Source organism: Schistocerca americana, chromosome 4 (assembly GCF_021461395.2).
Source record: "Schistocerca americana isolate TAMUIC-IGC-003095 chromosome 4, iqSchAmer2.1, whole genome shotgun sequence".
Taxonomy (NCBI): Eukaryota; Metazoa; Arthropoda; class Insecta; order Orthoptera; family Acrididae; genus Schistocerca; species Schistocerca americana.
The window spans coordinates 818,525,766-818,543,097 of NC_060122.1; the positions used below are offsets into that span (position 1 = coordinate 818,525,766).

General features: G+C 40.4%; 1 protein-coding gene across 1 annotated transcript in view; it reads right to left on the bottom strand.

The window, feature by feature from the left end:
• The window catches only part of LOC124613827 (titin), a 524,266-nt gene that overhangs the window by 117,656 nt on the left and 389,278 nt on the right, over positions 1-17,332 (bottom strand). The window contains exon 129 of the mRNA XM_047142550.1: positions 1,602-16,487. Within this exon, the coding sequence (XP_046998506.1) occupies positions 1,602-16,487 (14,886 nt within the window). The remainder of the gene's footprint in view (positions 1-1,601; positions 16,488-17,332) is intronic.

Genomic DNA, 17,332 nt, shown 5'->3' on the forward strand with positions numbered 1-17,332 from the left:
TGTCATTTTACAGACCGACATTTAGGACATTGTTGCAAGTGGTCATCATTAGAATGGTGTATTTACTTTACTTTTATAGAGCAAATTATGAGTATTTGCAGAAATTTTGAACTTCAGGAACATAGTGTCTCATAACAAACACTGACACTGTAAGTAGTTCTGTCTTTTTTATTGTTTGAAATGTGCAGGGAATGAAAGAGATGACAGTATTAAATAACATAGGACTGTCTTTGAAATATGGCAAATGCAAAACTTGTGAGGAGGAAACCAGTTTGCTGGAAGAATTTGGTATTTCTAGCAACACATTTCAGATCATGAAAGCAGTCTCAGGGATAGTAATGGGATATTGTATTAATGGGCAGCTGTGGCTCACTGAAACAAAATTTCAGACCACTAAATGCAATATATTAGGAAAAATCACTAGTCACTTGATTTGTGTCTCCATTTCCCAATGCTGGTGATCCACAACTCTGCAGGAAATACTTACTTAATAGCTGCAAGAGCTCCTTCCTTAGTCATTCTGACAATAAGATGCAATATCTGATTAGAAGATTACTGCTATAGCTACAACAGATTCACCTCTAAATATACTCAAACATTTAATTTATTAATATCCCACACAGTCCCTATAATGTGAAGACATGACAGAGCAGTATTCAAACAACAAAGTGGACAATGGAGCTCTGGAGAAATACTGATCTATATCATTTAAGTAGCTGCTCAGAAGGTCTTAGAACTTATTTTTGGAGGATTTTTGACACAAACAGATTATAATACCTAATCCAAGATATGGTTCATGTGATTTATATAAAACCCATCACATATACAATCCCAATATACACAACCATTAAATAATATTGAATATATAACCCAAGGATGTAATTTCTGGGTCATTATCCAATTACAATTGCCCTGTTGGAATTACATTGTTGAAAGTTAGTACAAAAAATGTTCGTTGTGATATATTTAAGGATCCATAAAAATTAAATGACAATAACATAATATTAGCACTTTCTTTACACAGACATATTTGTATTCTCACTGATTCTACATCATTTTGCACCCAGAAACATTTACAGTGAAGAAGCTCCTCATGCTTGCATGATTATAAAAATTAACAAAAAATACTCATTACTTTGTACATTAGCAACTATATATCAATTGTACATTCAAATCTCTGCTACATAACCAGCAAAAATGCATTCTGGCAGGTAGGAATGATTTCAGTCATACATTTAACCTGCTATAGGCAAAATGTTGAATACTTCATTTTAGAAGCATGTGTTATTTAGACGAAGCAAACAGTCTTTCAAAGACTATGAAAACAAAATTAATATACTGAAATGATATATTACTATAAAGAGGGAATTAGAAATTAAAGCAACAGAGCTGGAATGTTACCTTATTAAATTAGGTAATTAAACATTTTAGTAAGCTAAAGCACAAGCATTGTTGTTACAAATTTAATTAAAGCAGTTTGAAGGAGGATGTAATAGTCCCAGTTGCTGAGAAGCAGATGACGAAGCAGCATGTAAGAAAGCAGTTGAATACAGCCGCAAAGAAGAACCACAGTAGCATTAATATTAGAAATGTGTTACAACCTTCCTGTGAAATCCTTGTAGGCCTCTTCTTAGGCTTCAGCCTCAGCTCCAAGGACTCTTCTTCAAAGGATGTTCCTGCTGGAGTAGGCTGCTTCTTTTGAAAACCAATGCTGAACTCTTCTTCAACATTTTCAATGGAGTATGACATTTTGCGAGAATCATCTTTCTTGCGTAAGGAAATCTGAAAACTTTCTTCAATGTCTTCTCTCTCCCTATGTGGTTTTGTTAGTATCACTGTCTCCTCTTCTTCTGCTTCCTGAACTCTATAACTTGGCTTGCGCTTCAAATCAAAACTGACACCTTCAGCTTCAGGAGACTCTAAAACTTCTATAATTTCAGGTGACTTCTGATCTTCTATCTCTTTCACAATTCGAATAGTTTGCTCACCAGCTTCTTCTGCATAGGTAGGACGTCGTTGTTTCTTTAACCTGACTTTACTAGTCATTGAGATATCCTCTTCTTCATAAGTATGTAGCTGAATCTTGAATTCTTGTTCTATTTCTTCTTTTGTTTTAGTGATTCTAGGCTGAATTGTAACTGTTTCAACATCAGTAACTTCAGTTACTTCAGGCAATGATGGTTGTCTTGGCCGCATTGGTTTTATAGTGATTTCTTCCTCACCTAACTCCTCTATTGACAACTTCCTCTGTGGAGCCTTCTTCTTAACAGTGAATTCTGCCACGCTGTCCTCAGGTGTCTTTGGTGCCAACTTCTTAATTGTTATTTCTTCTGCTACTTCCTCATCATGTGGTTCTGCAGCTTTCTTTTCCACTACCTTCTTTATGGTGAGTTTCTCACTCACTTCTTCTACAGAAGGTTTCCTTGGTTTCTTCTTCTTTATTGTTACTTCTTCACTTACATCATCCTTGGGTTTTTCTGGTTCCTTCCTTTTAATTGTCACTTCCTCAGAAACCTCTTCCACTTTCACCTCTTTAGGCTTCTTTTTCTTTATAACTACCTCTTCTGTGTCTTCCCCTTCTTCTTTTGGCTCCACCGGTACCATCTTCTTTATAGTGACTTCCTCACTCACTTCTTCTACAGAAGGTTTCCTTGGTTTCTTCTTCTTTATTGTTACTTCTTCACTTACATCATCCTTGGGTTTTTCTGGTTCCTTCCTTTTAATTGTCACTTCCTCAGAAACCTCTTCCACTTTCACCTCTTTAGGCTTCTTTTTCTTTATAACTACCTCTTCTGTGACTTCCCCTTCTTCTTTTGGCTCCACCGGTACCATCTTCTTTAGAGTGACTTCCTCACTCACTACTTCTACAGAAGGTTTCCTTGGTTTCTTCTTCTTTATTGTCACTTCTTCACTTACATCATCCTTGGGTTTTTCTGGTTCCTTCCTTTTAATTGTCACTTCCTCAGAAACCTCTTCCACTTCCACCTCCTTAGGCTTCTTTTTCTTTATAACTACCTCTTCTGTGACTTCCTCTTCTTGTTTTGGCTCCACTGGTACCATCTTCTTTAGAGTGACTTCTTCAGAAACTTCTTCTACAGAAGGTTTCCTTGGTTTCTTCTTCTTTATTGTTATTTCTTCACTTACCTCTTCCTTGGGTTTCTCTGGTTCCTTCTTTTCAATTTTCACTTCCTCAGTCACCTCTTCTACTTTCACCTCCTTAGGCTTCTTTTTCTTTATCACTACCTCTTCTGTGACTTCCTCTTCTTGTTTTGGCTCCACTGGTACCATCTTCTTTAGAGTGACTTCTTCAGAAACTTCTTCTACAGAAGGTTTCCTTGGTTTCTTCTTCTTTATTGTTATTTCTTCACTTACATCATCCTTGGGTTTCTCTGGTTCCTTCTTTCTAATTTTCACTTCCTCAGTCACCTCTTCTACTTTCACCTCCTTGGGCTTCTTTTTCTTTATCACTACCTGTTCCGTGACTTCCTCGTCCTCCTTTGGCTCCATTGGTACCACCTTCTTGAGAGTGACTTCCTCAGTCACTTCTTCTACAGAAGGTTTCCTTGGTTTCTTCTTCTTTATTGTTATTTCTTCACTTACCTCTTCCTTGGGTTTCTCTGGTTCCTTCTTTTCAATTTTCACTTCCTCAGTAACTTCTTCTATTTTGACCTCCTTAGGTTTCTTTTTCTTTACAACTACTTCCTCTGTGACTTCCTCCTCCTCTTTTGGCTCAACTGGTACCACCTTCTGTAGAGTGACTTCTTCAGCAACTTCTTCTACAGAAGGTTTCCTTGGTTTCTTCTTCTTCACTGTCACTTCTTCACTTACCTCTTCCTTGGGTTTCTCTGGTTCCTTCTTTTCAATTATGACTTTCTCAGGAACCTCTTCTACTTTCACCTCTTTAGGCTTCTTTTTCTTTATAACTACCTCCTCTGTGACTTCCTCCTCCTCTTTTGGCTCCACCAGAATCACCTTCTTTAGTGTGACTTCCTCTCTCACTTCTTCTACAGAAGGTTTCCTTGGTTTCTTCTTCTTTATTGTTATTTCTTCACTTACCTCTTCCTTGGGTTTCTCTGGTTCCTTCTTTTCAATTTTCACTTCCTCAGTAACTTCTTCTATTTTGACCTCCTTAGGTTTCTTTTTCTTTACAACTACTTCCTCTGTGACTTCCTCCTCCTCTTTTGGCTCAACTGGTACCACCTTCTTTAGAGTGACTTCTTCAGCAACTTCTTCTACAGAAGGTTTCCTTGGTTTCTTCTTCTTCACTGTCACTTCTTCACTTACCTCTTCCTTGGGTTTCTCTGGTTCCTTCTTTTCAATTATGACTTTCTCAGGAACCTCTTCTACTTTCACCTCTTTAGGCTTCTTCTTCTTTATAACTACCTCCTCTGTGACTTCCTCCTCCTCTTTTGGCTCCACCGGAATCACCTTCTTTAGTGTGACTTCCTCTCTCACTTCTTCTACAGAAGGTTTCCTTGGTTTCTTCTTCTTTATTGTTATTTCTTCACTTACCTCATCCTTGGGTTTCTCTGGTTCCCTCTTTTCAATTGTCACTTCCTCAGGAACCTCTTCTGCTTTCACCTCTTTAGGCTTCTTTTCCTTTACAATTACCTCCTCTGTGACTTCCTCCTCTTTTGGCTCCAGTGGTAGCTCCTTCTTTAGAGTGACTTCCTCTCTCACTTCTTCTACAGAAGGTTTCTTTGGTTTCTTCTTCTTTATTGTCACTTCTTTAATTTCTTCAACCTCAGGTTTCTCTGGCTCCTCTTTCTCGACTATTACCTTCTCAATATCCTCCCTTTCTGGTTCTTTGGGTTTTATCTTCATCACGAATTCTTCTTCTGGTACTTCTTTGGTTTCTTTTGGTTTCTCATCCAGTATTGGTTCATCCTGCTGAGGTGCTTCTTTGGATTCATCTTTCGGAACATCTTCCACACGCTTAGGTGGTTTTGTTTTCTTTACCTTTGTTTTCTTTATTGTCCTCTCTGGTGATTCAGGTTTTACATGTTCAGTAGGTAATATCTCTTCTTCTTCATAAGGTTTCTCTTTGTCATCAAGTTTAAGGCTGTGCTTCTTAGCAATTTCAGAATCTTCTTCTGGTTTCTCTTTTACAAAAGGTTTCAAGGTAATACTATCTGGCTCCTCTGGTTCAGGCTCTCCCACCTTCTTTTTCAGTTTGATATCCTTCTCCTCTTCAGGGTAAGGTTTCTTAGGAGGCTGTTTTTCTAATGGTATTTTTACTGTCTCTGGTTCAGGTTTTGCAGAGTCTTTTTTGGGCTTTTTAACTTTTTGCTTTTCAGGAGTCCTTCTCTCTTTCTTTTCTGGCTCTTCTTTTACATACTTTTCCAGATCTATGTCAGTTCCTTCTATGTCACTAGGTTTAAAGGGAGCTAAAGTAATTTCCTTCTCTTTTGGTGTGCTCTTTGTATCCTTTTCATCAGTCTCATCCTTCTTAGGCTTCTTCATTTCAGTTATCTCTTCCACTAGTGGCTTCTCAGGAACTTTCTTAAGCTTTATTTCTTCTTGTTCTGGTTCTTTTGTTTCTGGGATTTTTCCTTTTCCCACAACCAGCTTTGGTTCTTCTGGTTTCTCAGTATCTGCAGCCTTGGGGAGTCTTTCCCATGTACTCTTCTCATCTTCCACAGGAATATCAGTACTGTCTTTCTGATCAACATCAAAAGACTCTAATTCTTCTGTGTCTGGTTTTTCTCTGCCGGGCAACTTTACTTTCTTCACTTTTCTCTTGAGGACTTTCAGAGCTTCTTGTGTATTTCTTGATAGTATCCCCTTGTCACACCTTGCATTTATTATTGTTATAAGAGGGGTATTTTCCTTTGGAGGGTAGTCTATTATCTTTATATTGCTCTTCAATAATACTTTTGGGACTTCTACAGCCTTAATCTCCCTCTTTTGAACACTTGCTTTCCTCAGCTTCACCTGCGTGAAAAGAGGAACTTCCTCTTTTGGCATCACATCAGTTATCTTCAGTTTGGTAGGTTTAACTTCTTTCCTTTCGAGTTTCAACACTTCTACTTTTTCAGGAAGATGTTTCTTTTCCTTTGGTTTTTTAGGCACAGGCTTCTCTTCCTGTGGGATTTCCACCACTTTTTCTTCTTCTTCTGGCACTTTTTCTTCTGGAATCTTTGAAACTGGCTTGATCTTCTTCTTCTTAGTAATTAATTTCTTAACTGGTGTCTCAACAATACTTACAGAGTCTTCAGTTCCCTCAACAGCTTCTGCTTTCTCTTTTTCAACATCCAATGGACTAACGTCACCTGTACTTACTGTATCTACTACTTCAGTGACCTCAATTCCTTCATGCACATCTTTTACTTCCTCAGGTTTTAGAGTGTCAGGCTTTTCCTGAGTCAGCACTTCAGTTGTCATTTCTTCAGTCACACTTTCATCAGCGTACTTTGGCTTCTCAGGAGCTCTTTTCTTCTTCAAGACTTTTCTTGTTGTTGGTTGCTTCTTGACATCTTCATCAGCAAAAGACACCAATGGCTTCTCAGTGACTGCATACTCTTGTGAAATTTCTTCTGCATGTTCAGGTGTTGGTTTCTCTTCTTCAGGAATAGCCTCAACGTTTTCTGGTGCATGAATTTCAACTTCCCTCCTTGGTAATGTAGGAGCTTCTTTAACTTCAGATATTGAAACATCTGCCTTCTTATGATCACTAATTTCCACAAGTTTAGCTTGCACTGTTGTGATTTTCTCCTCAGGCAGTGCCTCTTCTAAGATTCCAGGTTGTGAATGTTCCACTAAAAGAAGCTGTCTTTCCACTGGTATTATTGGGCTTACCTGTTCCATCCTAGGCAGAGCTGGTACAGTAATGTCACCTGTAAATAGTGCAGTTTGCATATCAGTAATTTGCACACTTTCACTTTCAGAAACTGTTACTGTAGGTTGTTCTTGTGATACTGTGAAGTTAGCAAGTTCTTCCTCCTTTGTGTTTTTGATTACTTCTGTAATTATAAGTGCCTCCTGTCGTTTCTGGACGACTTTCGGCACCTGTGTCAAATACTGTGTTTCTTGAGGTGGCTCTGTGGTAACAACCTGTTCCGTGGTAACTTCTTGTATTTGTAATGTATCCTGTGTTGAAAGTTTTCTTTGAGCTGATTCAGGTTTTGGCACTTTCTGTACCCTTGTATCAACAGCCACTGTCTGAGTTGGTTGTATCTCTGTCACAAACACAGATTCTGTTGTGGGTAGCAGTGCTGTAACTGCTTCTTTGTCCTGTGTCACTGTATACCTCAATTCTGATGGTATTTCTAAAGATGTTATTTCATTTACAGTTACAGAGTCAGACAATGGAATGTTTCTGATAGCATGTTCAGTGTCAGGTACTGCAGGTGACATGAAAATATCTTCCTTGTGTTGCAGTTCAGGAAGTGTTACAGAAAGTGTTTCCTGTGGTAAGATGGTTGTCTGGGCTGTTTCAGTTAATTGTTTCTCATGTTCAAAGTCTGTATGTGTTTCAAATGTGCCAGTTTCAGTTACAGTTAAAGGTCCTTGTTGTAGAAATGATGGTGTGGCATGCAATACTTCAGGTATACCGGATACGAGGGGTTCCTCTGTTTCATGTGTAGGAATTTCCAATATAGCCACAGATTTTTGGCTCATTACCTTAAGTGTCGCTTCTTCCTTTAAAACCTGAGGTGACTCAGGCAAATGTGCAGGAACTACCTCAACATAAGGTTCCTGTATAGATACAGTATCTTTTTCTCCTATACTTACTAAAGCCTCCTGCGGTAATGGTTTCTTATCTGCTACTCGTTGTTCAGTTAACTCTAAGGACATGGTATCACTCACAGAAACAGAATCATTAAGTGCCATAGTTACTTGTGATTTACCTGTCTCGTATGATGGAGTAACAATGTCAGTCACTTTCCCCACAACAGACGATTCGACAATTGCAAAATGTAGATGTGAGTCTTCTGGTTGGCCTTTCTGATCTTCTGCTAATCTTGATTCCTCAGGTGCAGGAAAATTGTCTTTAACTGTTTCTTCCTGCAATGACTTTTCAACCTCCTCTGGAACCAATTTCTTCTTCTTGACAATTCGTTTCACTTTCTTTTCTTTTGTTGCTTCCACTTGTTCCACATCTTCAGCCTCCTTGACTGTTTCAGGAATTTCCTCTGCCTTTTGCTCCTCTGGCTTCTCCAGTACTGGTAATGATTCTTCTCCTTTACTCTCATCTGAAGGTTTCTCTTCTTCACTTGAAGCTGTCTTCTTCTTTCTGATTATGTGTTTCACCTTTTTCTCTTTAACTTCCATTTCTTCAGTAGTAACATGTTCCTTCTCATCCTCAGGTACCTCTTTCACCACAACCTCCAGCTTTTCCACCTCTTCTTTCTTTTCTTCTTGAACCTCTTCTTCTGGTTTCACTTCTTTCTCTGGCTTCACCTTCTGTACCTTCACTTTCTTTCTGACAACCTTTTGTTCCGGCACGTCATCTGCAGCCACTTTGTCAGGCTTCTCTTCCTCAGAAACCTTTGGTTGCTCATCTACTGCAGTTAAAGGTTCACTCACTGATTCAGGAACTGTCACTGCACTAGGCTGGTCTTCTTTGGGGGAAACTATTTCCTGTGTCTCAGCCTCAGGAACATCTGGTGAAGGCTTCTCCGCTTGTTCCTGTGGTGCCTCCGGTTTCCGAACCTTTTTCAATATTTTCTTCTTCCTTTTTCCCTCTGGCAGTTGGTCCTTTTCTACTTCTTGTTCTGGCACTTCATCTGCCACCACTTTGTCGGGCTTCTCTTCTTCAGAAACCTTTGGTTGTTCGTCTACTGCTGTTAAAGGCTCACTCACTGATTCAGGAACTGTCACTGCACTAGGCTGGTCTTCTTTGGGGGAAACTATTTCCTGTGTCTCAGCCTCAGGAACATCTGATACAGACTTCTCTGCTTCTTCCTGTGGTGCCACTGGTTTCCGAACCTTCTTCACTATTTTCTTCTTCCTTTTTCCCTCTGGCAGTTGGTCCTTCTCTACCTCTTCCTCCTCTGTGGGTCTGTCTACTCCTTTGGGCTTCCCTTCCTCTTTCTCTGGCTGCTCTGATTTATCTTCTGGTTTCTCTTTTCTGAATGGTTTGAGAGTAATCACCTCGGGTTCATCTGGGGTGGGTTCACCCATTTTCTTCCTTAGCTTGATCTCCTTGTCATCTTCTGGCTGCGGTTTCTTAGGAATTCCCTTCTCCAGTGGAATCTGAATGGTCTCTGGCTCTGGTTTTGGTTTCTTTGCCTTAGGTCTCTTTTTCACCTCAGGTTTGGAAGCCCCTTCATCTGATTTCTCTGGGCTCTCCCTCTCATATTGCTCTAAGTCTGTATCATGCTTTTCTATGTCCTTCCCCTCAAAAGGCGCCAATGGTTCTTTCTCAGATTCCTTAGGCTTCTTTATCTTTTGTTCATCCCCATCTTTTTTCGATGGCTTGATCTTCTGCTCCTCTTCACCAGGTGTTGGTTTTTCAGGAATCTTTTTCAACTTGATGTCCTCTGGGACAGGAGTTTCCTGCTCTGGAACTTTTCCTTTCCCAATATCAAGCTTCTGTGTTTCTTGTTGCTCAGCTGCAGGTTTCTTTGGCAAGCTCTGCCATGTCGGCTGATCAACTTTCTCTGTAGGTTCTGGTTTTTCTGTGTCATCTGCAGGGAACTTCTCAGGTTCCTCCAACTCAGTTGCTTCCTTATCCTTGATTCGTACCTTTTTTACTTTCCTCTTTTGCACTTTCAGAGCTTCCTGGTAGTTCCGTGACAGAATACCTTTGTCAAAGTACACCTCAAGAATTGTTATGACTGGCTTCTGTTCAGCTGGTGGATAGTCAATGAACTTAATGTTACTCTTAAGCAAGACTTTGGGAATTGTCACACCCTTTATTTCTCGTTTCTTGACAGGTGTCACTTTCTTTAATTTTATCTGTGCAAATAGGGGAATGTCTTCTTTGACATCAATCACTTTCAGCTGAGTAGCTTTAATTTCTTTCCTCTCAATTTTCATCATTTGTAGTCCAGTGACTTTCTTCTTCTTGACAGGTTTGTCTTCTGTTGGTTTTCTAGGAGCTATATCCTCTTCTGCCTTGTCTTCTGTTGGTTTCTCCTCTTCCTTCGGAATGCCTTTCTTTGATTTGGACACAATTCTCTTTACCCTCCTTCCCTTAGAGTCCGCAGGTACTGTTGTAGTATCCTCTTCAACATCAGGCTTTTCTTCAGGCACTTCTTCCTCAGATTTTTCCAAGGATGGCATAATAGTTTCTTCTTCCTGCACACCACTTGGCTTTTCTTCTTCTGGAACAGTTTTCTTTTTCTTTTTCACTATTCGTTTCACTTTTTTGTGTTCAGTTTCATCAACAGTTTCAGCAGGAACCTCATCTTTAGCTACTGGCACACTGTCAGTTTTCTCTTCTGTATCTGCCTTTCCTTCAGCAGGTTTCTCTGGTAATGGCAAGGTATCTTCAATCATTTCTTCCTCCATAGGTTTTTCTGCCTCTTCTGGTACAACCTTCTTTTTCCTGACTATGCGCTTAACCTTCTTTTCTTTTGTTGCTTCAACTTGTTCCACATCTTCAGCCTCCTTGACTGTTTCTGGAATTTCCTCTGTCTTTTGCTCCTCTGGCTTCTCCAGTACTGGTAATGATTCTTCTCCTTTACTCTCATCTGAAGGTTTCTCTTCTTCACTTGGAGTTGTCTTCTTCTTTCTGATTATGTGTTTCACCTTTTTCTCTTTAACTTCCATTTCTTCAGTAGTAACATGTTCCTTCTCATCCTCAGGTACCTCTTTCACCATGACCTCCAGCTTTTCCACCTCTTCTTTCTTTTCTTCTTGAACCTCTTCTTCTGGTTTCACTTCTTTCTCTGGCTTCACCTTCTGTACCTTCACTTTCTTTCTGACAACCTTTTGTTCTGGCACGTCATCTGCAGCCACTTTGTCAGGCTTCTCTTCTTCAGAAACCTTTGGTTGTTCGTCTACTGCTGTTAAGGGCTCACTCACTGATTCAGGAACTGTCACTGCACTAGGCTGGTCTTCTTTGGGGGAAACTATTTCCTGCGTCTCAGCCTCAGGAACATCTGATACAGGCTTCTCTGCTTCTTCCTGTGGTGCCTCTGGTTTCCGAACCTTCTTCACTATTTTCTTCTTCCTTTTTCCCTCTGGCAGTTGGTCCTTCTCTACCTCTTCCTCCTCTGTGAGTCTGTCTCTTCCTTTGGGTTTCCCTTCCTCTTTCTCTGGCTGCTCTGATTTATCTTCTGGTTTCTCTTTTCTGAAAGGTTTGAGAGTAATCACCTCGGGTTCATCTGGGGTGGGTTCACCCATTTTCTTCCTTAGCTTGATCTCCTTGTCATCTTCTGGCTGCGGTTTCTTAGGAATTCCCTTCTCCAGTGGAATCTGAATGGTCTCTGGCTCTGGTTTTGGTTTCTTTGCCTTAGGTCTCTTTTTCACCTCAGGTTTGGAAGTCTCTTCATCTGATTTCTCCGGGCTCTCCCTCTCATATTTCTCTAAGTCTGTATCATGCTTTTCTATGTCCTTCCCCTCAAAAGGCGCCAATGGTTCTTTCTCAGATTCCTTAGGCTTCTTCATCTGTGGTTCATCCCCATCTTTTTTCGATGGCTTAATCTTCTGCTCCTCTTCACCAGGTGTTGGTTTTTCAGGAATCTTTTTCAACTTGATGTCCTCTGGGACAGGAGTTTCCTGCTCTGGAACTTTTCCTTTCCCAATATCAAGCTTCTGTGTTTCTTGTTGCTCAGGTGCAGGTTTCTTTGGCAAGCTCTGCCATGCTGGCTGATCAACTTTCTCTGTAGGTTCTGGTTTTTCTGTGTCATCTGCAGGGAACTTCTCAGGTTCCTCCAACTCAGTTGCTTCCTTATCCTTGATTCGTACCTTTTTTACTTTCCTCTTTTGCACTTTCAGAGCTTCCTGATAGTTCCGTGATAGAATACCCTTGTCAAAGTGCACCTCAAGAATTGTTATGACTGGCTTCTGTTCAGCTGGTGGATAATCAATGAACTTAATGTTACTCTTAAGCAAGACTTTGGGAATTGTCACACCCTTTATTTCTCGTTTCTTGACAGGTGTCACTTTCTTTAATTTTATCTGTGCAAATAGGGGAATGTCTTCTTTGACATCAATCACCTTCAGCTGAGTAGCTTTAATTTCTTTCTTCTCAATTTTCATCATTTGTAGTCCAGTGACTTTCTTCTTCTTGACAGGTTTGTCATCTGTTGGTTTTCTAGGAGCTACATCCTCTTCTACCTTGCCTTCTGTTGGTTTCTCCTCTTCCTTCTGAATGCCTTTCTTTGTTTTGGACACAATTCGCTTTACCCTCCTTCCCTTAGAGTCCTCAGGTACTGTTGTAGTATCCTCTTCAACATCAGGCTTTTCTTCGGGCAGTTCTTCCTCAGATTTTTCCAAAGATGGCATAATAGTTTCCTCTTTCTCCACACCAACTGGCTTTTCATCTTCTTCTGGAACAGTTTTCTTTTTCTTTTTCACTATTCGTTTCACTTTTTTGTGTTCAGTTTCACCAACAGTTTCAGGAACCTCATCTTTAGCTACCGGCACACTGTCAGTTTTCTCTTCTGTATCTGCCTTTCCTTCAGCAGGTTTCTCTGGTAATGGCAAGGTATCTTCAATCATTTCTTCCTCCACAGGTTTTTCTGCCTCTTCTGGTACAACCTTCTTTTTCCTGACTATGCGCTTAACCTTCTTTTCTTTTGTTGCTTCAACTTGTTCCACATCTTCAGCCTCCTTGACTGTTTCTGGAATTTCCTCTGTCTTTTGCTCCTCTGGCTTCTCCACTACTGGTAATGATTCTTCTCCTTTACTCTCATCTGAAGGTTTCTCTTCTTCACTTGGAGTTGTCTTCTTCTTTCTGATTATGTGTTTCACCTTTTTCTCTTTAACTTCCATTTCTTCAGTAGTACCATGTTCCTTCTCATCCTCAGGTACCTCTTTCACCACAACCTCCAGCTTTTCCACCTCTTCTTTCTTTTCTTCTTGAACCTCTTCTTCTGGTTTCACTTCTTTCTCTGGCTTCACCTTCTGTACCTTCACTTTCTTTCTGACAACCTTTTGTTCTGGCACGTCATCTGCAGCCACTTTGTCAGGCTTCTCTTTTTCAGAAACCTTTGGTTGTTCGTCTACTGCAGTTAAAGGCTCACTTACTGATTCAGGAACTGTCACTGCACTAGGCTGCTCCTGTTTGGGGGAAACTATTTCCTGTGTCTCAGCCTCAGGAACATCTGGTGAAGGCTTCTCCGCTTGTTCCTGTGGTGCCTCCGGTTTCCGAACCTTTTTCAATATTTTCTTCTTCCTTTTTCCCTCTGGCAGTTGGTCCTTTTCTACTTCTTGTTCTCGCATTTCATCTGCAGCCAATTTGCCAGGCTTCTCTTCCTCAGAAACATTTGGTTGTTCGTCTACTGCTGTTAAAGGCTCACTCACTGATTCAGGAACTGTCACTGCACTAGGCTGGTCTTCTTTGGGGGAAACTATTTCCTGTGTCTTAGCCTCAGGAACATCTGATACAGGCTTCTCTGCTTCTTCCTGTGGTGCCTCTGGTTTCCGAACCTTCTTCACTATTTTCTTCTTCCTTTTTCCCTCTGGCAGTTGGTCCTTCTCTACCTCTTCCTCCTCTGTGAGTCTGTCTACTCCTTTGGGCTTCCCTTCCTCTTTCTCTGGCTGCTCTGATTTATCTTCTGGTTTCTCTTTTCTGAATGGTTTGAGAGTAATCACCTCGGGTTCATCTGGGGTGGGTTCACCCATTTTCTTCCTTAGCTTGATCTCCTTGTCATCTTCTGGCTGCGGTTTCTTAGGAATTCCCTTCTCCAGTGGAATCTGAATGGTCTCTGGCTCTGGTTTTGGTTTCTTTGCCTTAGGTCTCTTTTTCACCTCAGGTTTGGAAGTCTCATCATCTGATTTCTCTGGGCTCTTCCTCTCATATTGCTCTAAGTCTGTATCATGCTTTTCTATGTCCTTCCCCTCAAAAGGAGCCAATGGTTCTTTCTCAGATTCCTTAGGCTTCTTCATCTTTTGTTCATCCCCATCTTTTTTCGATGGCTTGATCTTCTGCTCCTCTTCACCAGGTGTTGGTTTTTCAGGAATCTTTTTCAACTTGATGTCCTCTGGGACAGGAGTTTCCTGCTCTGGAACTTTTCCTTTCCCAATATCAAGCTTCTTTGTTTCTTGTTGTTCAGGTGTAGGTTTCTTTGGCAAGCTCTGCCATGTCGGCTGATCAACTTTCTCTGTAGGTTCCGGTTTTTCTGTGTCATCTGCAGGGAACTTCTCAGGTTCCTCCAACTCAGTTGCTTCCTTATCCTTGATGCGTACTTTTTTTACTTTTCTCTTCTGGACTTTCAGTGCTTCCTGATAGTTCCGTGACAGAATACCCTTGTCAAAGTGCACCTCAAGAATTGTTATGATTGGCTTCTGTTCAGCTGGTGGATAATCGATAAATTTAATGTTACTCTTAAGCAAGACTTTGGGAATTGTCACACCCTTTATTTCTCGTTTCTTGACAGGTGTCACTTTCTTTAATTTTATCTGTGCAAATAGGGGAATGTCTTCTTTGACATCAATCACCTTCAGCTGAGTAGCTTTAATTTCTTTCCTCTCAATTTTCATCATTTGTAGTCCAGTGACTTTCTTCTTCTTGACAGATTTGTCTTCTGTTGGTTTTCTAGGAGCTATATCCTCTTCTGCCTCGTCTTCTGTTGGTTTCTCCTCTTCCTTCGGAATGCCTTTCTTTGTTTTGGATACAATTCTCTTTACCCTCCTTCCCTTAGAGTCCTCAGGTACTGTTGTAGTATCCTCTTCAACATCAGGCTTTTCTTCAGGCACTTCTTCCTCAGATTTTTCCAAGGATGGCATAATAGTTTCTTCTTCCTGCACACCACTTGGCTTTTCTTCTTCTGGAACAGTTTTCTTTTTCTTTTTCACTATTCGTTTCACTTTTTTGTGTTCAGTTTCATCAACAGTTTCAGCAGGAACCTCATCTTTAGCTACTGGCACACTGTCAGTTTGCTCTTCTGTATCTGCCTTTCCTTCAGCAGGTTTCTCTGGTAATGGCAAGGTATCTTCAATCATTTCTTCCTCCACAGGTTTTTCTGCCTCTTCTGGTACCACCTTCTTTTTCCTGACTATGCGCTTAACCTTCTTTTCTTTTGTTGCTTCCACTTGTTCCACATCTTCAGCCTCCTTGACTGTTTCAGGAATTTCCTCTGCCTTTTGCTCCTCTGGCTTCTCCAGTACTGGCAATGGTTCTTCTTGTTTACTCTCATCTGAAGGTTTCTCCTTCTCAAGCACCATAGTCTTTTTCTTCCTGATAATGCGTTTCTTTTTTGTCTGGTCAGTCAATTCTTCCTCCTCGCCTTCAGAAATTTCTGACTCCTCTTTGGGCTTTTCTGTCAGTGACGCAGTTTCCTGCTTTATACCTTCCACTGAAGGTTTCTCCTCTTCAGTTGGTGTAATCTTTTTCCTTCTGAGTATGCGTTTCACTTTCTTCTCTTTCGATGTTTCTTCTGTCTCTTCCTCCTCAGCTTTTTCAACTGTTATGACCCCTTCAGGAGTTTCATATAGCTCCTCATCTTCTGGTTTATCACATGGTGCTACAGGTTCCTCAGAAAGTTTCTTCTCTTTAGCTGGCTTAGTTTTTTTCTTCCTGATAATGTGTTTCAGTTTGATGTCTTCTGTAATTCCTTCCTTCTCTCCCTCACCAATATCTGGCTTCTCCTCCTCTTTAGGCTTTTGAAACAATGTCACAGTTTCCTCCTCTGCACCTTCTGTTGATGGTTTCTCCTCTTCATTTGGTGTAGCCTTCTTTCTTCTCACTATACGTTTCACTTTCTTCTCATCAGTTGTTTCTTCCATCTCTCTGTCCTCAGCTTTCTCAACCATCATGGTGCTCTCCAAGATTTCATTTTCTTTCTCTTCTTCTGGCTTCTCATGTAGTGGTGCAGTTTCCTCTTTTATATCCTCTCCTAACGGTTTCTCCCCTTCTACCAGAGTAATCTTCTTCCTCTTGATAATACGTTTCATTTTCTTCTCTTTTCTTGTGTCTTCCATCGCTCCTTCAACAACCTTCTCAACCTCCCTGTCATCCTCAGTATGCTTATCTGCCTTTTCCTCCTCAAGTTCTTCCAATATTGGCACAGTTTCTTCCCTTGTGTCGTCTTCCGTTGCAGGTTTACTGTCCTCAATTGGGAACGTCGTCTTCTTTCTAATCATGGGTTTCACCATCTTTTCCTTAACTTCAATTTCATCAGTAGTGCCCTGTTCCTTGTCATGGTCTGGTAAGCTTTTCAGCTCTATAACTGGTGTCTCAAGTTTGTGGACTGTGTCTACATCCCCGGTGTCTTCATCAGCAGATTCTCTGTCCGCACTCTTTATAGTGTACTCACCTTGAAGGAACTCAGTTGTAGTTTCAATTACTTTTACCTCAGGCATATGGTCGGTCACTTGTGTGGCAGTGATGTGACGTGTCTGAGAGGCTGATGTATTGTCGTCCAGGCTCTCTGAAATTTCAATGATTTTGTGATGTGAAATTGCAAGAGATTGTTGTACATATGGACTGTGGTTCTCTGGTTTGACCTCTAAGGAGGTAAAATCTATATGATTCAATTTTTAATGTCTAATATTTGGTGACACCATCTGTGTCAGTGCATTTGTGCAGTGTGTACATTTTATTATGTCGATTTCATACTGTGTGTTTGAAGTGTTTCTGAATTAGGTTCAGATGCTGTGCATGGTGTCAACATTTGTTACAAGCAATAAATCACTAGACTTTGTTGCCCTGCTGCTCTGAACAATCTCATTTGCTGTTTTGCAGCATTTAAAATGATTTGAATTGTCATAGGCACTTACCACACAATACAGTACTTACCGGAAGTAATTCTGCAGCGAGAGATGAATTATTGCTCATTTATGCATGTCTCCCTTACATGATTATTTATCTAATAAAATAATTATGACTCATTGTGAACTGAAATACTTTCAGAGTTCTTTACAGTGTTTGCTTAAAAATTATAATCAGAATTATCTGTAATATTTTTATTTGATTCCAGTAAGAATATTTAATAAAACTGTTTTACTGTTATTCTTCTGTTACAGGATGAATAAGCTACATATTTATTTTTACAATGAAGAAACTTTATAGTTTAATTACCCATCAACACTGAGCCTACTGGTGACAGATCACTAGCTCATAAGTACAGTGATGGAAAGGAGAACTTGCGATGGACTTGGAAAAGACTGTCTGGCATTTTCATGAAGGAATTTACTTATTTTTGTGACTACGTGTAGGGGGAACACACATAGGACATCTTACTGGACTTACGAGAACTGAAAACCATTACTACGT